Source organism: Zea mays, chromosome 8, assembly GCF_902167145.1.
Source record: "Zea mays cultivar B73 chromosome 8, Zm-B73-REFERENCE-NAM-5.0, whole genome shotgun sequence".
In the NCBI taxonomy this organism is placed as follows: Eukaryota; Viridiplantae; Streptophyta; class Magnoliopsida; order Poales; family Poaceae; genus Zea; species Zea mays.
Window position 1 is genome coordinate 88,706,254 of NC_050103.1, and position 26,049 is coordinate 88,732,302.

The following is a 26,049-nucleotide window of genomic DNA, read 5'->3' on the forward strand; positions in this document are numbered from 1 at the left end:
ATCTCAGCACGAGCCCTACTCAGCTCGTCTAATGCATGGTCCAGCTCCGTGTTTAGCACGGCGGCTAGGTTGACTGTGCTGCTCAACCTAGGATTGTCCTCACCAACAGGTGAGACAATCACGCCTCCTGTGCTGCCAGATGGACGACGGGGGTAATACTTCAGGTTGAGACCATCGGCTACCCCGCCGAGAACTGAGCAGTAGTGCGAAAGCACACGCCGTGCGGCATCCTGCATGGCCACCTCAGATGAGTCCCGCTCAGAGATGGAATAGTGCTCTGAGCAGACCTCCGCACCCCGAAGACTGTTCTCCGAACGGCGCACCAAGCAGGTCGCCTCCCAGCGGTCTGGGTAGACCCCGCGACTGTGCTAGAAGACCACACAGCGATACTTGATGGACCAAGTACGTCGGTCAAGTGCCCGACGTAGCAGGGTGTCGAGCGCATCGTGGAAGTGACACCCGCGAGCAGCGTCGCGAGTGATGGGTCGAGCAACCCATCCTTCCGGCTCTTGATCAGCAGAAAAGTCAGTGTCGTGGCTCAAGCTGCTGCCGCCACCTCCGTCGTCTGGGTCTCCTCCAGCAGCTACTCCAGGGGCTAGGGCGCTCAGTGGTGGTGCAGGGGGCGCCTCCAGGGGAAGCACGGGGGAGCAGCTCCTCATAGACTCTATCTCCTGCTAGAGCGAGAAAGAAGAGCCATGCTGCTCCTGCCGTCGACGATCCTGCTCCTCATGCAGGCGGTGGTGCAGCCTCTCCAAGTGGCTGGACTGACCAGTCACGGGACGGCGAAGCGGACGCTCCGCGAGACGAGAGGGTAAGAAAGGGATGACAGACTTCCGTGCAGTGTGTCTAAGACGAGCCATCTACAAAAGACACCGCAAGCATAAGAGTGAGAACAGAACTAGTATGACCAGCAAGTAATAAACCATAAATAAATGAGGAATTAGAATAAACAAAAAGATTTTTAGCAAGGTATAATATATAGTAGAACATATGTTTGGTCGATATGATCAACTTTTGAAGAGATACCAAAGTCAAGCCAGGGACAGAGGTCTATAATCCTTAGAACGACCATTCTACTCTAGGTTAGCGGTCCTACAGTCAGCACGACTTTGATATCACCTAGGTCACACCCGGTTTTAGAAGGCAAACCGAATGCAAACCATATACGTGCCAGGATCAGCAATTCACGTACATAGCGGTTACATAAGTGGACATCATCACACAGTGCTCAGATGATAATATAAAAGGGAAATAATAGTCGATTACATCATATGTCTGAGACATCCACATAGTTTTTACAATAATCAAAGTGCGAAAACGAAATGTAGATAAACGCGGCCTTCACATGCAGCCGACTGGGGGTTGCCGCTAACCCACGCCTAGAACTCATCATAATCTTGGAACTCCTGGTGGTCTCCTTCCACAACTTCATCTTCTCCTGAGCAGGGGTTGCAATGCTGACAACCTGGGGGGGAGGGGTTGGTGTGTAGAGCAAGGGTGAGTACACATCAACATACTCAGCAAGTATCCTGTTTGGCTGTAGTGGACTAGCTTTATGTGGGGTAAGTCAAGCAGTTGCTTTTAGTTGGTCAGATTATTATTACTAGTAGAGAAATCCAAGTTTTAGAATTAACCCACGTTATTAACCGAAACGTACTCCTTTCCAAACGGAAAGAGTACCACTTACCATTACTAGAGTCAATACCAAGAACCATCAATCTCATTGCCACCTACAATCCGAACATCTCTGATCAGGTACCACTAATCACTGGAGCTCCCTTGGCCACTCATAACCGCGAGCACGGCTGATATATCAGTTTTCATACACTCTGCAGATGTTGTGCACTTTACCCACAAGCCGTGATTCCCTTTCTGCCTGGAGATCATGACTCTCCATTGATCACTACCAAGGTGACTCAGCAGGGCATCACTACGTAGCCTTTGCAAAGATTCCCCGGGGCTGTAGCCGCCCGTTAGGTTTCCTAAATGCACCGCACTCCTCCCCAAGGGGCGAACACAAACTTGGCAGAGCGAGCCGCATACACCGAGCCCCATTAACGGCACGACGGCTAAGCGAACTACACCCCAGTTCCTCTAATTATTCAGCTAAGGGCATCCCATTCCACCCTCATGGTTGCACTGTTTTCCCGGGCGGTCATCCAACGAACAGGTCCTTACGGAGAGGCACTCGAGAAACCGCTCGAGCCCCCTTGAATGCCACAAGTATAACATCATAATAAAGGAGAAAAAATCGTATCATTGATAAATCTCATCATGTTCATTGATTAGAGTTGAGCAATAGCATAAAGCTAAACAATAATAATCCAACCCAAATAGGTAAACAAGGACATGGATAACAAAAGCTAGTCAATCCTTAGGTATAACTATGAAATGCGGGAGGTGAATTAAAGAATGTATAGGACAAAGATAGGTCAAGGGACACTTGCCTCCACCAACCGACTACTGCTCAGGGGCTTCTCCTGCGAGTTCTTCGGGCTCCTCAACCAGATCGTTCTCTATACGAGCGCAAACATACATACATCCACACATTTAATACAAAAGAACAGTACACCATACAATAGAATGCAATACATTAACAGACGTTCCACACGGGGCTCGCAATTATGGTTGAGTGAGAGAAAGAGGAAAAGACAGTCGAGAAACGATCACGTTACATTATTATAAATTAAACCACTCGCTTAATAGAAGGGCATTAATTTGGACACTGCGTTTAGCATAAAGTAAAGTCAAGTTCCACATTTAATCATTATAAATAGATAAAGATGAATGAAAGTGAGTGATCGCACAGCGAAACGTACGACACAACATTTAGATTGAATTGAGAAGTAAACGAGTCGCCGCACGACAGAGCGCGCAACGAGATTCTTGCATTAATTATAGGTAAATGTTAAGCGTTGCGCGACAAAACACACGACGACTTACGTCAACTGAACTGCATTTAAACGAAGCGTCGCGCGACGAAGCGCGCAACGCAGCACTTTAATAAATATAAATTAAAAGAATCGTCGCGCGATGAAGCGCGCGACACAACACATTAATAAATATAAATTTAAGAAGAATCGCCGCGCAACGAAGCACGCGACGCAGCACATTAATAAAGATGAAATTAGAATGAACCGTCCCGTGGCGAAACGCGCGACGCAGCATATTGACTAAACAAATTAAAATGGATGAAATGAGACTTAAACGAAGCGCGACTACGGTCGCACGCACGAGAGCACGCTGCGCGTGCCGAGGGCACGCGAACCGTGCAGGCGCGCGGGGCGCGAGGCCGGGACACGGGCTTGGGCAGGGGCGTGCGAGGGCACAGCCGAGGGCGCAGCGCGGCCGCGGGGCTCGCCGGGGGAGAGCGTGCGGGTCGCCAGGGAGGAGCCGCGGCGGGGCGAGGGCTCGCCGGGCACGGGGCTGCCGGGGGCGCGGCTCGCCGGGGGGAGGGGGAGGGCTCGCCGGGCGGCATGGAAAGGGGCTCGCCGGGGAGGGCCGAGCCGCGGTGCGAGGGGGGGGGGGGCTCGCCAGGGGCGCGAGCGCGCGGGGAAAGGAGGGGCGCGGGCGGCCGAGCTCGCCGGGGCGGAGCTCGCCGGGGCGCGGGATGCGGGGACGCCGGGGGGGCTCGCCGCCGGAAGGGCGCGGGACCGGGCGTGGCGCGGCCGCGGGGCTTGCCGGGGGAGAGCGCGCGGACCGCCGGGGAGGGGCCGCGGCGGGGCGTGGGCTCGCCGGGGGGAGGGGGAGGGCTCGCCGGGCGGCGCGGGACACGGGGACGGGGGGGTGCGCGGGCACGGCCGAGTGGGGCTCGCCGGGGAAGGGGCGAGGTCGGGCGCGCGGGCAGGTATGCCGCATGGGGGGGAGAAGAAGGGGAGGGGGAGGAGAGAGAGAGAGGGGGAGAGGGAAGGGGAGGGGAAAACTCACCTCCGGGGATCCAAATTCCGGCGATCTCGACTCCAAACCCTAGGGCACCACGGAGGGAGAGAGAGAGAGGTGGAAGAGGGAGAGGGAGGTTACTGCGCGGGAGAAAATCAAATGAGACAAATGGATCAGGGGGAGGGAGGGGGTGCGCACATGGGGAGGGCAGGGGGCGCCAGGGGCGCGCGGGTTGGACCGGACTGGGCCGGGCTAGGCCGGGCTAGGCCACATCGCAGATCGAAACCCATGATACGCACGACCACTAAACGGAATCCAATCGCGAACCGAAATCCGAAACGGGACGAGACAAACACGCGACATCAGACAAAGAAATGCGCTTCGGCATGATGCAACACCCATGACACTTAGGTTTTGTTTAAACATGACACGGACACCTGTCACTATGCTAGATTGAAATTGGGAAGAAGGAGCGAAACGGTAAGAGAAAAGAGAGTAACGCCCGAATTTGGTGAGTGAAAAGAAGAAAAAAATTTTACCCCCAAATTCAGGGCATTACAAAGGCGCCTACCAAGGTGCCAAAGGTGCGGCCATCCGGAGCAGACGGCGTCCCCGTCAAGGCCATCCGGCTCAGCGCGGATTCCTCCCAGACCACTCGCATTGCGGGTGATCTGGAGGAAAAATAGGAACTCGCGCTCGTCGCCTTCCCCCAGGCAAATGCCGACGTGTTCGCATAGGAGCCGTCGCAGATGCCTGGGATCCCTAGGGAGGTGATCGAGCACCATCTGAAGATCCACCCTGACGCCAAGCCGGTGAGTCAGAAGCCTCGGAGACAGTTCGTTGAGCGGCAGGACTTCATCCGTAAGGAGGTCCGGAAGCTGCTGGACGCTGGCTTCATCGAAGAGGTTCATCACCCAGTGTGGCTGGCCAATCCAGTCATCGTCCCAAAGGCAAACGGGAAGCTTCGGATGTGTATCGACTACACCAGCCTTAATAAAGCTTGTCCCAAGGACCCGTATCCACTTCCACGTATAGATCAAATCATGGATTCTACCTCCGGGTGCGACCTCTTGTCCTTCTTAGATGCTTACTCTAGTTTCCATCAAATCCAGATGTCTAGGGAAGATAGGAAGCATACCGCTTTTGTAACAGTGGATGGGCTTTACTACTATGTCGTAATGCCTTACGGTCTGAAAAACGCCTTACCGACATTTGTGCGGGCGATGAGTAAGACTTTCGGGGACCTGATTAGGGACAAGGTGGAAGTGTACGTCGATGACATCATAGTCAAGACTAAGAGAGGGTCGACCCTAGTGGAAGACTTAACCCTGATCTTTGACAAGCTGCGGGCAACACGCACAAAGCTGAACCCAGACAAGTGCATCTTTGGTGTCTCCGCAGGAAAGTTGCTGGGGTTCCTGATTTCACACCGGGGCATTGAAGCAAACCCGGAGAAGATCAAAGTGATTGAGGCGATGAGGCCTCCGGCCCGTATCAAGGACGTCCAGAAGCTTACGGGGTCATTAGCCGCCCTTAGCCGCTTCATTTCAAGGCTGGCTGAGAGGGCGCCGCCCTTCTTCAAGCTGTTGCGGAAGTCCGGCCCATTCTCTTGGACCGAAGCGGCGGAACAAGCCTTTCAAGAGTTGAAGCAGCACCTGGTGTCCCTACCAATACTAGTAGCTCCAGAACCTGGGGAGCCGTTGTATTTATACATCGCGGCGGCTGCAGAAGCGGTGAGCATGGTGCTGGTCGTCGAAAGGACGACACAAGAAGGCCAGGAACCTGAGGGCTCGGGACCGGCTACAAGGGTCCGGACCGTTCAGAGGCCGGTCTACTACGTCAGCGAGGTCCTCAATGAAGCAAAGGTCAGGTACCTTGAGACGCACAAACTTCTCTATGTTGTGCTTGTTGTGTCCAGGAAGCTGCGCCACTATTTCCAGGCACACAGGGTCGTGGTGGTGACCTCTTTTCCGTTAAGGGCCATCCTCCACAACTCTAACGCCACATGCAACATCGCCAAGTGGGCCGCGGAGCTCGCTGAGTTCCAGCTGGATTTCCAGCCTTGCCACGCCGTCAAGAGCCAGGTCCTGGTTGACTTCATCGTGGAGTGGACACCTCCCCCGAGCGCCCTTGGGGGTCCGGATCCTGATTCGGACCCCACACCTGCGGAGCCCAGGGGTTCGGTCTTCACCGAGCCCCACTGGACACTCTTCTTCGACGGATCCGCCCGTCAGTAGGGTGGCGGAGCCAAAGTGGTCTTCATCGACCCAAGCGAAGATCAAGTGAAGTACATGGTGCACCTTGAGTTCAAGGCCACCAACAACATGGTGGAGTACGAAGCACTGATCTTTGGCTTGTCGGTGGCCCTATCCCTAGGGATCCGCCAGCTCCTCGTGAAGGGGGACTCCCAGCTGATCATCAAGCAGGTCCGCGGGGAATGTAGCTGCAACGAGCCCAGGCTCACAGCTTACCTCCTCCACGTAAGGAAGCTAGAAAAAGACTTCACGGCCCTGGAACTGCAACATGTTCCTCGAGCCGACAACTCGGCGGTAGATGAACTCTCCAAGAGGGCATCAACTTGGGCACTCGCACCCGAGGGCGTCTTCGAAAGACGGCTGCTGAGACCCACCGCCCAGCCTACTGAACTGGGCGAAGGGGGTGAGACTAGCACCTCGCAGCTAGCGGTCCCGGTGGCGTCCCATCTACAGAACCCACCGAAGATTGTGTGTGCTATAGAGGGTCCTACCAACTTCTTAGCGCCACAGCCAATAGCTCAGAGTGGTCCTGATGCATGGATCTCCGAGATCAGGGACTACCTGAAGGAAAATATCCTTCCTGAAGATCATGTGTCCGCAGAGCGCATAGTGCGGTTGGGTAAACGATACGCGGTGGTGGAAGGGGATCTCTACCGTCTGGCGCCAACGGCATTCTCATGCGGTGCATCACCTAGTAGGAGGGTCGTGAGCTACTCACGGAGATCCATGGAGGTGAGTGCGAAAGTCATTCGTCATCCCGCACGCTGGTCGGTAAGGCCTTCCAGCATGGCTTCTACTGGCCAACCGCTCTCCAGGATGCAGCTAAGATGGTAAAGTCCTGCAAGGCGTGTTAGTTCCATGCAAAGCAGATACACACACCAGCTCAGGCTCTGCAGATGATTCCACCCTCCTGGCCATTCGCCGTATGGGGGGTGGATATCCTGGGATCATTCCCCAGGGCCGTCGGCGGGTACCGTTTCCTCTTTGTCGCCATCGACAAGTTCACGAAGTGGCCTGAGGCCACCCCTGTGGTCAGCATCACCCAGGGTGCTGCTGTTGCCTTCCTCAAGTCGACCATCTGTAGATTCAGGGTCCCAAGCCGTATCATTACGAACAACGAGACCCAGTTTACAAGTCGGCTCTTCCAGGAGTATTGCGAGGGCATCGGCACCCAGCTCTGCTTTGCGTCTGTGGCTCATCCCAAGAGCTACGGCCAGGCGGAGAGGGCAAACGCAAAAATCCTCAGGGGGCTCAAGACACGCACCTATGACTGCTTGAAAAAGCATGGTGCAAATTGGGTCAACGAGCTTCCGTCTGTGCTACGGGGGAACCGGACCACACCTAGCCGAGCTATCGGGGAGACCCCGTTCTTCCTGGTCTACGGGGCCGAAGCCTGCCTTCCCCCGGAAATCCTTATGCGCTCCCCACGGGTTCAGTCGTTTGATGAGTCTATGCAGGAACAACTACGACGTGAGGACGTGGACTTCATCGACGAGCGCAGATGGCGAGCGGTGATCCGAAATGCACGGTACAACCAAGCGCTCAGGCGCTACCACCAACGGTTCGTGCATAGTAGGGAGCTCAGGGTCGGGGACCTAGTCCTAAGGCGAGTACTGAACCAAGAAGGGCTCCACAAACTCTCCCCCAGTTGGGAAGGACCCTTCAAGGTGACGGAAGTATGCCAAACCGGGTGTGTCCGCCTTGCCACAACTGAAGGAGTGCCTCTTCCCAACCCCTGGAACATAGAGCATCTCCGTAAGTTCTTCCTATAGAAGCGAAACTAGGGGGTTGAGTTTTCTTCCTTCGTAACTAGGTTGTGCATATGTGTACGTCAATCCGGTGAGGTCCGCCCGGCCTGTTGGCCTGCACCCACGTATATCAAGTTATAAGGAAAGAATTTACCCCTAGAGGAGCTTTTGTGATTGTTTTATTCTGCTTCAGTTCACAACCGTTACTTTTGATCTAACCCACCCATACAGTTTCCCACCCTTGCTGGTATGATGACATCCGAATTGAGTAGCCAGGTTTGCAGTTTAGGACCCCTCTACAAAGGCAGGGGGTCCGGCAGCCTGGGGGCCAGTTCTAGAGAATGGGCGCTCACTCCCTGGGGTGGTCCGGAGCTGTGTAGCCGCTTAGCTTGGTTCCATACCCTAAGCATGCACGCTCCACCGCTCTGGGATGGGCACCCTAGTATTTGGAACTATAGTCCTGTGGGTCTGACAACCTAGGGTCCGGTTCTAGAGAATGGACACACGTCTCCTGGGGTGGTCCGGAGCTGTGTAGCCGCTTAGCATGGTCCCGTACCCTAAGCCTGCACGCTCCACCACTCTACGACGGGTGTCCTAGTATTTGGAACTGTGATTCAAGGGGTCCAGGCATACGGCTTGGCTTCCCAGACTAAATCTTGCAGGTCCTGTTGCATGAATTAGAGGATGGCAGATACCAGACGATGGGTCCTATGGGTGTGCTACTAACACTTCAAAGCCGAAGCTGTGTGCAGGTCTAGGTCCCAATCCAGACGCAGGTAGTCTCAAACCATAGAGACTACCTCCTAGGGACTGGGCAACTGATTTTCCCTTAGGTATACTGGTATCCAGCCTCGACACGTCGAGCCTACATCCCAGGGGGCCAGGTACCAGAAAGAAGTTGGTAACGCTACACACAGCGATGACAAATAGCATACAGATAAGTGATGTTTGATTAAATAGTTCTCAAAAGTATCTTACAAAACCAAAAGTTATTACATCCGCCTTCAAGCGGAACCCAAGCCTTATCTCTGCAGGTACGAACTACTCATCATCAGCAGGATCCCGGTGGAAGCGCTCGGCCACCAGCTCCACGACGTCTTGTACGCCCTCCCAAGCGGCGTCTTCAGTGTCGACCACCGGACCAGCGATCACCGGCTCCAAGGATATGGCCGGGTCATGGCTCCGGAAGCACGTCAAGATGTACTCGATCACCGCCCGGCAGAGCTTGCCGCCCTCTACCTCCAGGCGGGCTCCAAGGATTTGGTCCAGGCGTGGAAGGCGAACAGCGGCGGAGTCCAACACCGAGAGCACGTCGGAGATTGACGCTGGCAGCTCCGACACTGGAATAGGGCTTACCCCTAGCGGCACCAGCGCCGTGCTTTCCTTGCCGGCCCACGCGGCAATACGCTGGACCCCAGCGTGGTGCTCCGCCTGAAGATCTTCAAGTGCTTTCTTGGTCGCCTCCATCGCCTGGGGACCCGGCGCCGTCTGCGCCGCCTGGAACTGGCGGACCTGCTCCTCCAGCTCTTTTTCCTTCTTCTCCGCCTCGAGCTCGTGCTCGGCCAGCAGATCACCTCGCCGGGTGAGCATTTCCTCCCTGAAGGCGAGATCCTTCTCCCGCCTGGCGAGGTCAGTCTCCCACCTGTCCAAGGACTCTCCTTTCGCTTTAAGTTTCTCCTCGGCGAGGGCGGCGTCGCTGGCCTTGCCCTCGAGCTCCTGCTGCATCTTTTGCAGCCTCTCCACAGCCGTGGTCTGCTAGATCCGCTGCTCTTCCAGGATCTTGTCCAGGGCACTCAGCTTGGCCCGGAGCTCTGTTGCGAGGGCCACCCGCTGAGACACGGCCTCCTCCCTCCTGGCCAACTTCTTATCCCTCCGGAACGCCTCCAACTCCCGGGCGTACACCTTCTGGAGGTCCCTTTTGTAATCCTTGTGGTCCCGCTCGAGCTTGGACAGCTAGGAGGCGAACTGGCAGGACGCCGCCTTGGTGCGCTCCTCTAGCTGGGTGCGCCAGTCGCTGAGGCGCTGGTGCTCGGCCTCAAGCGCCTCCTACTCCCACAGGATCGCCGCCTCAGTCTCATGAAGAGCTTGATGGGCACGAGACAGCACCCGGGGGAGGGGAACTGGCGCTGCTTCTGGCTCGGCGCGGACTGGAGCCGCCGCCCAAAAACCACCTCCGTCTCCTCCGGAGTTGGCGGCGGGATGGAGCTGGGCGCGCCCCCCGCCCCACCCTCGATGCGGGGGTGAGCGCAGTTGGGACCTCCTCCGCCGCTACCGACGGTGTACTCGACGGCATCGCCATCGTTGAGGTTGTGGTAGCCGTCGGTGCAGTTGGGACCTCCTCCGCCGCTACGACGCCGCTTGACGTTAGCGTCGCTGCTACCGGACCCCCAGCTGGAGCATGGGAGCCCGGAGGCGCTGTCTCGGCGGCGGCAGCCGGGGGCGAATCGCCGGCACCACTCCCAGCAGATGCCTGTGGCTGAGAGCCAGACCCACCGGCGAGCATGGTATCTAGCGGAGGAGGCGCGACCTTGGGAGCAGAGGGGGAGGAAGCCTTGACAAGCAAAGGATGGGTTAAGACCCGTCGGCATGATAAATAGACTAATGGAAAATGGGGCTACACTTGGGGCCCTGGACTTTCCAGCGACCCTGCAAGCGGGACGACTGCCGCTCTTGCTGTTGCTGCTGCTGCTGTGGTTGTTGCTACTGCTGGTGCCCCTGGGGGAGATCACCCCCAGGTGGTGGTGGTGGCGGCGGGCCCGATGGTGGTGGTGGCGGAGGACTGACGCACCTCTGCGCGCCCTAGGCCTGGGAGCCGGCCTCCTCGCCCCCACAAGCAGTCCTCTGACGCTTCTGGGGGGTCCAAAACAAACGACCCGTCAGCGCGGCGCAGCCGGCATCGCCTCTCTTCCTCCGACCCCCCAGTGCCACCTGGGGCGGAAGAGATGCTTGCAGGTCCCTTGCCCCTGTCCATGGAGCTAGGGGCCATGGTAGGACCAGCACTAGGAGCCCCACTGGAGACCCCCAGCTGGTACACCAGGGATCTGGATCCCGCGGAGGGGGTCCCGACCGCCAGTCTGACAAACCGCCATGCCGCTCTCATCGAGGGTCGACAGCGTGGCCAGCACCGCCGTTCGCAGCCCTGGATCATCAAAGAGCGTTGGGATGTCCTGGGGGAGTATCAAGGATTCAGGGATAAAGGACTCACCAGTAATCCCCTTCAACAGGAGTTCCAGCTCCTCCCAGGACAGATCGGTACCCGGTCCGCGCTGGATCCTGCCGATATCATTTGGGCCAGTGAACCAGTAGCACAGGCGTGGCCTCCTCTGCAGCGGCATGACCCGACGCTTCAGAAAGTCACCGACCACATGCATGGAGGTCAGACCACCAGTTGCCAAGGTCTTGATCCTGTCCAGCACGGGCAGGAGTTCTGGCGATAGCGATGGCTTGGTCCTCCAGTGCTTGCGGTCGAGGGCTGGCCCGTTGCTCGGCAGGACGAGGCGGTTGTTGGCTTCGGCGCTGGCGATCACCCAGTCGGCGCGCCGGTTTTCCCACCTCGCGCCGCTGAAGGTGGAGATGTAGGCTACGGCCGAATCCGGCCTCGTCTGAAAGTAGTAGGCACCAAGATGGTCCCTAGCCTTCCCCGACTTGACCATCACGAAGAAATGGCGGAAGAGGCAAGTGCAGGGGGCACCCCTACGAACATCTCGCAGAGGTGGACGAAGATGGCCGCTTGGAGGATGGAGTGGGGCGTAAGGTGCTGAAGCTGGAGCCCGAACTCCTCCGACAACAGCAGGAAGAAAGGCGAGATCGGCAGAGCCAACCCACAGGAGACGTAGGAGACGAACAGAACAAACTCCCCGAAGGCGAGATCGCCGAGGGGAGCGGCGCCGGCGTGGATCCTTGCGGCGTACGCTGGCGCGCTCCACCGAAGCAGGCCGCGCACCAGGTTGAGCGGCGCCTCAGACTGGAAGCGGTTGGGGTGGCCGAGTGAAGCCATGGTGTGCACAGTGGCGCGGGTATGGAACTGAGGAGCGCGAAGGCAAAAGGGCACAGCCAGCGGCGTGGGCGTGGAACGAAGGAGCACGAAGGCGAAAGGGTGCAATCGATTGGAAGAGAATGCGAAAGGGTAACTACTGCACGCGAGGGTGAACCCTTTTTCAAGGAAACCAGAGTCCTCGCTCAAGGAAACCCTTCCGTGCCCCCTCAATTGCCGCAAGAGATCACGCGCGACGGGCACCGAGATCGAGGCAGCCCAGTCTATGACACGGGGGCCCGTGTCCACAAGTCATACACTTTGCAAGTCAGATTTTGGGTGCAGAAGGAACGAACCGCCACACACGCTTGAAGAGCGAACCACCGCACGCGGTAGCACGCCTCTTCATTTCCGCCGCAAAAGACAACAGCCCAGTCTATGGCACGCGGGCCTAGGCCCACGGGTCATACTCCTTGGGTGCCGGTTCCCGGGTGCAGAAAGAGCGAACCGTCGCTCGCGCCGGTAGTGCGCCTCCTCGGGGCCGCGGCAGAAGACAGAGAAAGTAATTTTTTAAAAAACCAATGCAGTGGTATCGAGGCACCCCGCGCGTGGCCCGACGAAACCACCAGGCGTGGGGTCGCGGGTCAGTCACCGCGAGGACAGATATGGCAGTTGGCGTGACCTAAGGTAGATTGACGGTGGGTGCGTCAGCAGACGCGCTAAAACAACGCGCCAATCGTCAATCACGCCATGTCGAAGCAAAGTACAAGTTTTGGCCCCACCTGCAAGATCGCATCCTCCCCTGAGGTGGGCCCGGGGGCCACTGTCGGTACCCTGAAACTAGGGTACCCCTTACTACTGTATGAAGACGCAGTACCCATGCGACTACCTTTAGTCGCGTGGTAAAAAGGTTGTACGTGGGACCAGGCCATGACTCGCCCAATCGTCGGGCGACTACTCTAGGCCAGCAACAGCATCGACCTCACCACCTAGGCAGGTCCGGTACCGACGTGTGTCCAGAGAGCTGCACATTCTGGGGCATCACCAGCGGGCCCAAACCCCCATGCGGAGGTATCGGACCCCTGTATATACAGACCGGGCCTCCGTGTAAGGTCCAGGACCTCCACGGGCGCAAACCAGACCCCTAGGATGGGATCCGGACCCCTCTGTGTGGGGTCCGGGCCGCTCACAGCAGGGTCATGGGATTCTGGGACAGAGAATACCCAGGCCTTAATCAAGGCCAAGTGGGGGGTCTGGAGCCGACACGTGTCCGGACCTTATCGTATACGCTTCTGCTCCCCGCCCAGGCGGAGACCCGATGCTGCCGTGTGGCCTACTGCACGTGACGTAAGCCAACGGGCGGAGCCTGACGTAAGGCCTCTGGGCTACGCGGCCTCTGCATTTATTGAGGATAAGACGCGCCGCCTATCCATTCCACTGGCAGGCGGTGTGCCGCCTCTGCATTTATTGAGACCTATCCATTCCGCTGGCAGGCAGCGACCTGTCCATTCCACAGGCGGCGTGCCTGTCCATTCCACTGGCAGGCGGCACACCCATACTGCCGCGTGCACTACACTCATCATTACTCGCACGTTACCCAGGAAGTAGCCGCCACATATCAATACTGCACGGACTACGGACATCATGGCGCCCGGAGATTGCTCAGGCGTTACTTGCATTAGTTACTCCTATAATGTATTCCTTCCGTTATGCTCTTGGGCCCACATGTCGGGGCTCAGCATCCTTGTATGTGCCTCCCTTGAGCTATAAAAGGGATGACACACAACGTTACAAGACAGACCCTCAGACAGGCTCACAAGCTCTCTCAAGCTCATAGACTCAATACAACACACAGATAGTGGAGTAGGGTATTACGCTCCGACGGCATGAACCACTCTACATCCTCGTGTTCACTCATGTTCATCGACCATCTAGCAGACAGGCAAAACGCTTAGGCCCCTCCTCATCTTAGGATTTAGGGCGGGTGCGTTCCGCCACCCGACCAGAGATTTTCCTCTCCGACGGCTTCAAAGTTGGAAAAGCTTACCCTACTCTCTTCACTAAAACAATTGTTAAAGACATGTTCATATGCCAAATTTATGTTGATGATATTACATTTGGGTCTACTAATAAGTCATCTTGTGAAGAGTTTAGTAGGATAATGATATAAAAATTCGAGATGTCAATGATGGAGGAGTTGAAGTATATCCTTGGATTTCAAATCAAACAACTCCAAGAGGGCACATTCATCAGCCAAACTAAGTACATTCAAGACATACTCAAGAAGTTTGGGATGGAGAATGTCAAACCCATGAAAACTCCCATGGGAACAAATGGGCATCTCGGCCTTAACATGTGAGGTAAATCCGTAGATCAAAAGGTATACCGGTCGATGGTAGGATCTTTACTCTATTTATGTGCTTCACGACCGGATATTATGCTTTATGTATGCATGTGTGCAAGGTTTCAGGCAAATCCTAAGGAAGTTCACCTTAGGGTCGTGAAAAGAATCATGAGATATTTAGTTTACACTCCTAAGTTTTGGCTATGGTACCTGAAGGATCTACCTTTGATTTAATTGGGTATTCCGATGCCGATTATTCGGATGTAAAATTGACAGGAAGAGCACATCAGGGACTTGTCAGTTTCTGGGAAGATCCCTGGTGTCTTGGGCTTCAAAGAAACAAAACTCAGTAGCTCTATCCCCCGCCGAAGCCGAGTATATTGTTGTAGGCCACTGTTGTGCACAATTACTCTGGATGAGGCAAACCCTTAGGGACTATGGCTACAAGTTGAGCAAAGTCCCTCTCCTATGTGATAATGAGAGTGCAATCCGCATGGCGGATAATCCCGTTGAACAGAGGGTATCACTTTTTGAGAGATCACCAACAAAAGGGGATATCGATATTGCCTATGTTAACACACACAACCAATTAGTCGATATCTTTGCCAAGCCACTGGATGAAAAGACTTTTAGCAAGCTTAGAAATGAGCTAAACATCTTAGATTCTCGGAACTTTGATTGAAATATTGCACACATAGCTAATTTATATACCTTTGATCACATCTCATTCATTTGGTACAATTGTATATTTCTTATTCTTCTTGTGCCAAAGCTAAGACTAACATGCTTCCATGAGTATCTCTATGATTAGTCTTAGATTGAAAGGAAAATGGAGGATTCGACAAAGGCAGGGCTTCCACTCAACTCTCTTTCGGTGCACCACGTGGATAGAGGTCTTCAACAGTCAACAACTCCAAACCCCAACGATCGTCTGATGTGGCAATCACCGGACAGTGAATAATGAGTGTCCGGTGCACCACCGGACTGTCCAGTGTGCCCATCGATAGAGCAGTCAGCCAACGGCTAGAATAGTGGTTTGGGCTATAAATACCCCCCAACCACCACCATTCAAGCCATCAAAGCATCCCACTCTCTTCATTCAATACAAGAGCAAAGAATACACTCCAAAGACACAATCAAAGCATTCAATCCTCTCCAAGTTCCAAAATCAAGTCAAGTGATCAAAGTAATTAGTGACTTGAGAGAGGGTGATTTGTGTTTCTTTTGTTACTCTTGTTGCTTGGTTGCTTTCTTCTTCACCTTCTAATCTTTCTAAGTGTTTTGTAAAGCAAGCAAGAGACACCTAATTGTGTGGTGATTCTTGTGGGGTCTTAGTGACCCGTGAGATTAAGAAGAAGCACTCGACCGGTCTAAGTGACCGATTGAGAGAGGGAAAGGGTTGAAATAGACCCGGCCTATGTGACCTCCTCAACGGGGATTAGGTTCTTTGGAACCGAACCTCGGGAAACAAATCGTCGTGTCCATTTGTGTTGATCTTCATCACTCGATTTGTTTCTTCCCTCTCCTCTCTCTATAGTTCTCTTGCTCACATTGTTTTGAGTTTGCTCCCAAAGTTATCCGCATTGATTGAGCAACTCATAGCAAGAAGAACTATCTTCTGCACTCTGAATTCACTATTATTTAATTCTAACCCTAACCCCGGGTGCAGTGCGTGTTCAAAGTTTATAATTTTCAGGTTTTGCCTATTCATCCCCGCTCTAGGCGACTTCTTGGGGTGGCTTTGTATGTGTGGTGTGTTTACAAGTGGTGTTTCCCGAATGGAGAGGTGCTAATCAGATGAAAATGATGGGGTTCCCCCTAGGCCTTATATACACGACCGTGGGGCATTCCCTAAGCACACGCTGATCACACTCTTCCGGCTTATCTCCTAGCAAATAGCGAACTAACTTAGCTTATCTTCAGGAAAACCCGATGGCTTCATACCGATCTATCTCTGGTGTTTGAGGGCATCGGGCGCGGGAAAGACGGACGACTCCCTTAAGATTACGCATAATCCGCGGACGATCCAGGCACGAGCCTGTTGCCTTCTCAGGTCGGCCCATTTCAATTGTAGTCTTTGTCCAGCCCACGATGGGACGACCTTGAGGGGGCGACTGGTTTGTGACCCCGCGCAAGGGTTTTCGCCTTCTAGTGGACCCGAGGGATATCTATCGCCCACAAGCCCCAATCTTTGAGTTGATTTTGAAATAATCGACTCAAAGGTTCCTGGTCCTGCATGTGGGTTCGTTGCATGGCTTGATTTTTTTGTACTGCTGTTGGGAGCATCGAAGGTGCACCTATTGGGTGTAGCCCCCGAGCTTTTAGTGGATTTTAGAAGTAATCCATTCAAAGGTCTTCAACTTTATGCTTCTGAAATGAGCATTTTGGCTTCAAGGTATTGTGAATCTGTTGGGTGCACCAAAGGTGCACCCAATGGGTGTAGCCCCCGAGCTTTGAGTGGATTTTAGAAGTAATCCATTCAAAGGTTTTCATCTTTATGCTTTTAAAATCAGCATTTTGGATTCAAGGTATTATGAATATGTTGGGTGCACCGAAGGTGCACCCAATGGGTGTAGCCCACGACCTTTGAGTGGATTTTAGAAGTAATCCATTCAAAGGTCTTCATCTTTATGCTTTTTGAAATCATCATCAGAATAACTAGGCGATGTCATCTGTCCATGTCTTGTTAGGTCTGGAATCAATTTGATCGGTGACAAGTTGGACATCTGGCTGGTTGAGACAGAGGGCCTTCGACTGGACACCACTCTGCCATGTACTTTAATGCTTCTGTTGATTGGACTTGCGTTTTAGTAACCACATTTGGGCTTCCTCCCGTTTCAACCGATCTCCTCTTTTTGTCGCGGTACATTCATTGCGTATATTTTGTGGGTATCACCGCTTCAGAAAATCTTGAAGATTCCGGGCGATACACCCAATGGGTGTGCCCAAGCGGTGTCTGTCCCGCGAAAGGTGTTTATTGCGTTGCCCTGAAGTAGTAATTTGATGTGACGGAGGGGTGTAATCATTTGCTTGAGCAGTTGATTTGGGTCCAACCGGTGCCGTGTTACACGAAACAGCGTCGGTTGCCTGGCTCATTTTCAGGCGACTTGAATTGCTTATTGAATTCTTGCGACTATTCAGTGAGCGGGGTAGGAAGTGGACAATCACCCCTCGGCCTCTTTAGCCCACTTTCCCTGGCTGTTTTCTTCACTCGCCCTTGATCACTTGCTCTCTTCTTGTTCGTCACTTCTCCACTTTCTGCACGACCATGGACAGAGGCAAGAGGGGCAAGGGATGGCCTCGCCACGCTGACGGCAAGCGTCCTCCAAGTCCACCCTCGGAGGACTTTGGTGACTCGGAGTACTCGGAGGAAGTTTCCTCCGAGTATGATCGGTCGCCCGCTCCAGTGTCCCCCGTGGCATCGTCCGAGGACTCGACGACTCCATGGGGTTGTCTGTCGGCGTTTCGAGACAGGGGGGTCCCAAAGCCGACAAGTGAGTGTGCTGCGTGCCCCAGCCCAGATGGGTCGAGCGCGTGGGCGAGCGCGAAGGGGGGAGAGGCGAGGTGGCCGGAGCCGAGCGTGAGAGAGGTGGAAGTCCCGCGGCCTTCGTGTTCGTCCCGCGCCCAGGTCGGGTGCGCTTGCAGTAGGGGGGTTACAAGCGTCCACGCGGGTGAGGGAAGCGAGCGGCCCCAAGAGAGCGCCTGTCCCGTCCTCGGTCCCGCGCGGCCAACCTTCTCTAAGAAGGCCCTGGTCCTCCCTTTTATAGTCGTAAGGAGAGGATCCAGGTGTACAATGGGGGGTGTAGCAGAGTGCTACGTGTCTAGCGGAGAGAGAGCTAGCGCCTTAGGTACATGCCAATGTGGCAGCCGGAGAGGTCTTGGCACCTTGCTGGCGTGATGTCGTGGCTGTCGGAGGTGCGACGGAGCCTGGCGGAGGGACAGCTGTTGGAGCGGTCGAGTCCTTGCTGACGTCGCCCTGCTTCCGTAAGAGAGCTGGGGGCCGCCGTCGTCACAGAGCTTGTGGAGCGCCATCATTGCCCATCCGGCGGAGCTGGCCGGATGGGACGCCGGTCTTGTTCTCCGTGACCCGGGTCGATTCGGGGTAGGACGATGATGGCGCTTCCTGTTGACGTGGCGGGTCTGTGCCCTAGGCAGGGTGACGTGGGGGCTCCTTCGAAGCCGAGGTTGAGTCTGTCTTCTGTTGCCGAGGCCGAGTCCGAGCCATGGGGTCGGGCGAGGCGGAGGTCGTTCGGCCGAGGCCAGGGCGGAGTCCGAGCCCTGGGGTCGGGCGAGGCAGAGTTTCGTCGTCTTCCGGGTCTTAGCCCGAGTCCGAGCCCTGGGGTCGGGCGAGGCGGAGGTCGTTCGGCCGAGGCCAGGGCGGAGTCCGAGCCCTGGGGTCGGGCGAGGCGGAGTTTCGTCGTCTTCTGGGTCTTAGCCCGAGTCCGAGCCCTGGGGTCGGGCGGAGCGGAGTTCGCCGTCTTCCGGGTCTTAGCCCGAGTCCGAGCCCTGGGGTCGGGCGGAGCGGAGTTCGCCGTCTTCCGGGTCTTAGCCCGAGTCCGAGCCCTGGGGTCGGGCGGAGCGGAGTTCGCCGTCTTCCGGGTCTTAGCCCGAGTCCTCCAGCTCGAAGCCGTCAATGTAGAAGACGCGGCAACACACCCGATTGTGCCCGCGGGAGTACGGCTCATTACAGTTGTAACACAAGCCAAGACGACGACGTTCCGCCTGCTCCTCCGTCGTAAGGCGCTTGGCAGCCCCAGCCGCGCCGCGTGGAGGAGGCGCCAGGAGGGCCAGCTGCTGTGCTGGGGGAACCAGTATGGGAAGCACCGAAGGCGCGCCGGCCGCTGGCAGCGCTGGCCGCGTAGGTAGAGCGGGCAGGGCCGCGCGCGGGGCCGCCCGACCGAGTAGGGGGCTGAGCCGGTCTAGCTCCACCAGTTCCAGCATCCTGGCCAGGCTCATGGCTGCGGCCAGGGACTCCGACGCGTGAACGCGGACCTGGTGGCTCAGCGGCGGCAGCAGCCCCCCTGTGTACAGCTGTACGCGCTGGCTTTCCTGCAGCCGGCCAACACGCGAAAGAAGGGCCTGGAAGCGGTTGGAATATTCTTCCACCGATCCCGTACGTCGACACTCCGTCAGCTCGAACAACGGCGCCGATCTCAGCGCTGGTCCGAACCGGAGGTTGAGGAGTTCCTGGAAGCGACCCCAGGGCGGCGTGCCCTCATCCTCCTGGAGTTGGAGGAACCACAGCTAGGCCACGTCGTCCATGTTGTAAGATGCCATCCATACCTTTTCCTCCGGCATGGTGCGTTGATGTCGAAAGTACGACTCGCACTTGTTGATGAAGATCAGCGGGTCGGACTTGCCGTCATAGCGCGGGAACTCCATCCTCTGGAACTTCGGCGGGTGATCCGTGCGAGGCTGCCCATCTTGGTGGCCGCCGTAGTCGGTCGCGGAGGCGACCTTCTCCTGCATGATCACCATGTCGGACTGCATCTTGGACATGTTGGTGGACAGGGTCTGGAGCATCTGCATGACGTCGGCCATGGAGGGTTGAGCGCCGTCACCCATGGTGATGAACCTGGACGTAGCGGTGGACGGGGAGGTGGGGGCTGGTGGTGGTGGTGCGGCTGCAGTGGCTGAAGGGCTGGGGGTGGTGGTTGGGGATCGCCGACTTCCTGATACCAGGTTGTCAATGGCGTCGGGCCCGAGGGTAGGAGGACCGCGGCTCCGAAGGTCGTAGCCGCCGTCCGTGTTGCCGACCGGGTTATGCCCCCAGGAACGGCGGTCTTCGTCAACGGGTTATGCCCCCTGTTGCCGATTAGAGAGAGGTAGGAGACTGAGATAAAACTTTCTTGTCCTCATCATGGGTGCTTACAGGGGGTATATAAGGCCATAGGCCAGGGCTACTAAAGGAAGCCACTAATCACTCTTATTCCCTTCTAAATCTAGCTCGGATTATTAAAGGAAAGCCATCAATCACTAATCACTCTTATTCCCTTCTAAATCTAGCCCGGACTAATAAAGGAAAGCCATCAATCACTAATCACTCCTATTCCTTCTAAATCTAGCCCGGACTAATAGGAAGGCCATCAATCACTTTTATTCTTTCCCGATCTAGCCGCTAGGCCTGGCTGCCTGCTGAATCAGGCGCTGCCTGCTGGATCAGGCGTCCTGCGCGCTCAGCCGCGCGCCGCACGTCGCGTGCCCTGTGACGCCGTGTGTACGTATTTCCGTACATCACATGTTACTAACACATAGCAGGTGGTGCAGGAAGTTGAAGGTGGAACACCACCCAGACCACAAGGAGGAGGACAAGGACAAACGGTCGACGCCACGTCCATCGCCACAATAGCCCTCATCACAAATCAAGAAGGTATGATCACTTAACCTCTCAGTTAGATTAGGTTTCCCACATCATAGAGGTTTTAGGTGCTCGGATTGGTTTTCTAGGGACCTAGGTAAGATCATGAACATATGTTATTTCTATCAGCCTTGTGCAAAGATTTTTTTTATTAGCTCCTATTCACCCTCCCTCTGGAGGCTTGTTTCGTTCCTTCAAACACATTAAAATAAAGCATGTTTACAACTAAAAGATATTGATCTAAACAACAAATAGGTGATGGATATCCTAAGCATTGTGAACATATATTCTACTAACAAAACAACTGCTACTATGCAATCAGACCTTAGGTGCAAGCATGCAAGCAAGCTTTCTAATCCATGAGATCATGATCCAACCGTAGATATAATTGTGGTTTGTTAGAGTTTTTTTTATAAACCTATGCGAGCTGGTAGTGAAAGGGTTTAAGTGATAAATATGATATATGGTTGGATCATGATCTAACAGATCAGGAGTCTCACTTGCATGCTTGCATTTAAGGTCTGATTGCATGAGAGTCGTTGCCTCTACTAACATGTTGATTAGAAAAATAACATACCGAAAGCAAAAGATAAATTACCACCACTGTTTAGGAAACACCTCACCTCAGTTTACAAGATATATTGGGACAATCATCTCATGTATCGTTCAAAATTTCAGCTCTATCATCTCCATCATCTATGCCCAAGCCTATGAAAAAAACAAATCCAATGAATCAATAAAAGAAACTAAAGCCAAATTGATAAAATAGAGAAAAGGTTTGCTAATTAGGTTCAGCTATGTAACTTGTTAGCTTTTATTACAAGGTTAGAACTTAGAAACGGGCAAAGAAAAAGGGCCGCATCTAATGTCAAGTACACTGTACACAGTAAACCATTCTGAATAATAGTACTCACCTACCTGATGTGCAACATGTTTAGTCAGATAAACACTAAGGCAACTACAACTACTTTGTTCTAGCCATTTCAAATGAACCTTAACTAAATAAGTTCAAATTAAGAAACTTCGGACAAAAAATGAGAATGACCACTTAGATGTAACATGTTATCATCACGTGGCCCGAAGATCAAAACTGTTGGGGGCCTTCTTCTTCGCCGAAGGTCCTCCAAGCAAAAACACCTTCGGCGGTGTGATATGCGAACTGACACAACACGAAGGTACAAGCCGAAGCTGCAATCCAGGAAGCTTCGGCATAATAACGCCTTGAGACGAAGGGCAACACCGACTTAAAGAGTAAAAGACCGTTTAGTCCTTGATAATTTGTGTTTTGGTTATGATTAGTTATCGAGGACATAAATGTAATTTTGTATGGGCTGCGTTCCGTGCCTATAAATAGATGAACAGTACCCTAGTACTGTTCATGCTGACTGGTATTCACTCGCTCGTCACACTCGGATTCACACCTTCTGTCAAGCCGAAGGTATAAATGTAATTCAATATTGTCCATGTTTATTCATAATTATATAATAAAAATGTCTTAATGATATCAAATGATTATTCATATTTTTTATATGAGTCATATGATCCTGCTTTCCATTGTATATTGAGATATAGAAGGTACGTCCTTCATGACCTTCGTTTAAAGATCATTATATCCTAAGGGAAATAATGTTTCGAAGGACGAAGGTCTTTAATCATTAACATTTGTGTTGCCTTATTCTTAATTCATAGCATTTGAGAACAAGTCTCCAACAAAAACATTACTAACGAAGTGCCCGTACGTTGTTACGATTTTCATTTATGTTTAAGTATATAATATGAAACACAAAGACATGTGTTTTTTATTGGGTAGGTCGGTGTGAATGTGGGTTTAAATCCAACAGTCATGGTTCGAATCCCCATTTGTGTATAATTTTAGCATTTGTACTATTTAAATGTGTGTGGGGGGGGGAGGGGGCACAATGATCGTGGAACCAGAAAAACTGGTGCTTTAATATAGAAGAGATTTAGTTCTAATCTAACCGAGTAGAAGTGAAGACATCACCTGCAAAAGTATTACTCCACAGGCTAAAATTCATAATTCACTTAGATTTTTTAATTTAACGATAACAAGATCAATTTGGATAAATCACAATTCAAATAAATATATATTGCAATGAATGCAATAAACAATAAGATTTAAGCTTCAAGTGTGGCAACCAAGCTACTTATTTATGACACTGACTTTACTTAAGTGCTATTACTGCCAAAAAAATGTCTTAACATTTCAAAGCTGGTGCTGGAAGCAGCAGTTCAAGAGAGCACCATTGAATCTCGTCTGCATACTTCAATAGCCTGGCAACAATATATTTTTCCACTAGGTTCATGTAGTTCAAAAGTAATAAGTGTACCAAATTACTTTATTATGAATTCACTAACTTGAGAAAGAGATAAATATTACAACACATATGTTCAAACTGCTAGTGAGCTCTTAAGCATGAATGATATTTCAATTGCGATATAGCAAAAATAGTTGGATACCATTACTTGTGCAGCATAAAGATAAGCTTACCTGCAGTATATAAACTTGTGTAGGGATAATAGGCAGTAAACGAATCACCTTCCAAAAGTTTCGTGAACTGTGTTGACTCAAGCTGGATCATGTAGATGCCAACACTCGTACAAATAAAGAAAGCATTGCTATCCTCATCAAACCCCAGAATGGTTGTTGGCCATATCCTGGTTGACCGACTTACTGGAAGGAGCTTATCTAGTTCAACAGTTTTCCATGGCATCCACCGGCCGGCAGCATCTGAATTGGTCTCTCTCCGCCACAATTGGATGCTCATCTTTGACAAAGTTGCAAGGCCAAGCTTGTTACCTTCTACTGCCAGGGCCTGAATGCCTGAATTGTTTGTAACACGGGCGTCCTCTGGCTTCCGAACTATGGCTAGACTCTGGCCATCCAAATCAAACTCAAGGATGTCACTGGTACCCAAAAGTATCCAGTAAAGTCGGTTTCCAACTAGGACAGCAGGCTGATGCAAACGAGACAATGGAATAGCTATTGAGCTGATATTGCCCCATCTACCAGACTCCGATTCATACAGGCACGCGAACGCAAGCTTGTCGTGGAGGTCAGTATGATGTACCAATACCAGTTTGAAGGGGATCAAGCGGGAATCACCCTGCACGTGGCCGTCACCGGAGGATCTCACCACAGCGCCTTTGTAGACGTGTCTTTTGTTGAACTCCAGTGGGAAAGGCACGCGGCACTGACTGCCGCTGACGGGATTCCACACCACGGCCTCGAACCGCGCGCGATCGACGAGGAGGGCGAGGCCGTGGCGGCAGCCGAGGAAGCTCAAATAGTCGTTGTCGCGCCGCGGCAGGGAGAAGCGCGCGCCGGGGATGCGGTCGGGCCGGCGCAGCGTGGGCACGAACTCGATGTCGCCGTCTTCGTCGGCGAAGAAGCCGAGGAGGGGAGGCGCCCTGTGGTGGACGTGGAAGCGGCGGAGGAAGGCGGGGTCGGAGATGAGGCGGCGCCAGCGCTTGCAGACGAGGGAGGCGCGGGGCAGCGACGAGGGGAGCGGCGGTAGACGGAGAAAGATCTCCCGATGGAGGTCGTCGTTGTCCGGCAAAGGCGCCACCTCGGTCTCCAGCGCCGGCGAGGTGGCAGTAGCACCCTCGCTCATCTGGCTGCGCTTGTTCTGTGCCGTTCCGTGCGGCGGGGCGGCACATCGGCGTCGACGGAAGCGCAAGGCTGGTTCCGATGCCTCCGACCGTCACAAAAAAAAAGACAATTATGCATAAGGGCATGCTCGTCTCTTTCTCAATTTAGGCTTTGTTCTTTTATCCTTAATCCATAGAAATTGGGGGATAATCTCTCTCCGTCCTTATCTATATCTATCCCTACTACTACTTAAGAACGTAGTGTAGACGTCCACAACAGGATGGCGCACGGTTCTGCCCATCCCCGCCGCGTCTGTCGTGCCGCAGCTCCCTCCGTGCCAAGAATCACGGCATATCGCCCGTCCACCATGGTACGCCATGCCCCCGCCTCCGCACCGCCTCCGCAGATCACGCCTACCGTCGTCCTCCTTGCACACGATTTGCGCCTCCCGCCACGCGATTTGCGCACCCCCCAGCACAGATCTCACATCCCTCTAGCTGACCTTTTCCTCCTCCTTCATTGTCCTGTCACCGACGCCGGCGTCGTCTTCTCCCCATGCTCCATCTCCTCGCCCTCCTCTGCGTCCGGCGCTGTCTCCCCGTCCTCCGTCTCCTCGTACGACCCCTCTCTCATTCCGGTCCCTGCCCCTCTCCCATCTCGCGCCCCACCCCCGCCCCCGCGAGGCCACGACGTAGATCCCGCCCATGTCACCGCCCCCCGCCGCCGCCCCCACACCTCCCTTCACCGCCCTCGCCGTCGCCCCCACTCGTCCAGGCTGCGACAGTGGAGCCGAGCGCCAACCAAGGGCAGCCGAGCTAGAGATTGAGGTCTGAGGTGTTCGTCATGCCGAGGCGGCCCCTGCGCTAGGAAAAGGACGTCACAGAGGAGTCCGCACAGGGGTTGCAGCTGCGAACGGTGGCTCATCCCATGTGTGCTCTCTTGCTCTGCCCGCGTGACGACCGAGGACCACTGCCTCAACGCTGCGACATGTGCCAAGAGCTTCGTCGGGCCCTTTGCCGCTCACCGGCGAGCGGCACCAACTAGGTAGGGATGGATCCGGATATTTATTCGGATGTCAAATTTTTGGTCTTGTTTCTTCGATTGCGAACAAATAATATATAGAATTTGCTATATAAATTTATATTCTTGTTTTTAGCATTGAGACTGTTAATCTTCACAAAAAATGAACATTAAATTCATTATATATCTTTTTAAATAATTGATATAAAGTTCGGATGTCTATTCGAATACGGATTCGGATGTTTTTTTCACCTTTTTTATTGTAGGGAGAAAATAATGTACATAAAAAATTATATAAAATTTTATTTAAATACTACATAATATTCTTAATAATATTGCCAAAAATTAGCTTTAAATTTTATATATATCTATGCTAAAATATTAGATTTGTGATACAAGTCGGATGTTTTAGGAACATCCCTACAACTAGGTTTGTCACTTCTTTCCCCTTCCTGTTGTCCTCCCCACCTCTGCCTCCACGCAGTGTCTCTCTCCTCAACACGCCTCCCACCCCTTGCGCAGCGAATGATGTCGCCTCCTGCTAGCGCTGTCATCGTCGCCCCCATCGACGGCCAGTTTGTGGCTCGCCCCGGTCTCGCTAGATCTACCCGTCGAGGAGAAATCGACCGACTGTGGCCAGAGATACTGAGGTGGAGTTCTTCGAGGAGAAGTCGTCCCGATGTGGAGATCTACACGATGCTGCGGGAGTGCGACATGGCCCCAACGAGGCAGCCAGCCGCCTCCTCTCCCAAGGTCCCATCCCGTGTCACTCCCCTTTTCCTCACCATTTCGTGTGCAAGTTCTGTCCGATGTACTGGTTAGAGCTACATTAACTATGGATCTACCAACGACATTGAGCTTG

At 53.7% G+C, this 26,049-nt stretch overlaps 1 protein-coding gene across 2 annotated transcripts; it reads right to left on the minus strand.

Moving 5' to 3' along the window:
• Window positions 1-1,242: 1,242 nt before the first annotated feature.
• On the minus strand, window positions 1,243-24,321 carry LOC100194002 (uncharacterized). Of its 2 annotated transcripts, none has more exons than NM_001139067.1 (3): window positions 23,067-24,258; window positions 21,181-21,265; window positions 1,243-1,465 (listed from the first exon to the last, which is right to left on the minus strand). In NM_001139067.1, exons 1-2 carry the CDS (start codon window positions 24,187-24,189, stop codon window positions 21,213-21,215), a joined length of 1,176 nt encoding a protein of 391 aa, NP_001132539.1. In that variant the 5' UTR covers window positions 24,190-24,258; the 3' UTR covers window positions 1,243-1,465; window positions 21,181-21,212. The 2 variants fall into 2 exon arrangements, with proteins under 2 accessions (NP_001132539.1, XP_020397483.1); XM_020541894.2 differs by lacking the exon at window positions 1,243-1,465 and adding an exon at window positions 2,442-2,516 and having other exon boundaries at window positions 23,067-24,321.
• Between the last annotated feature and the right edge of the window lie 1,728 nt (window positions 24,322-26,049).

Excerpts from the sequence above, each read along its gene's own strand:
- LOC100194002 (NM_001139067.1), bottom strand. The coding sequence starts at position 24,189 with ATGAGCGAGGGTGCTACTGCCACCTCGCCGGCGCTGGAGACCGAGGTG. Across the intron at positions 21,266-23,066 it reads CACAAGTTTATATACTGCAG|GCTTGGGCATAGATGATGGA; the intron begins GTAAGCTTATCT and ends TTTTTTTCATAG.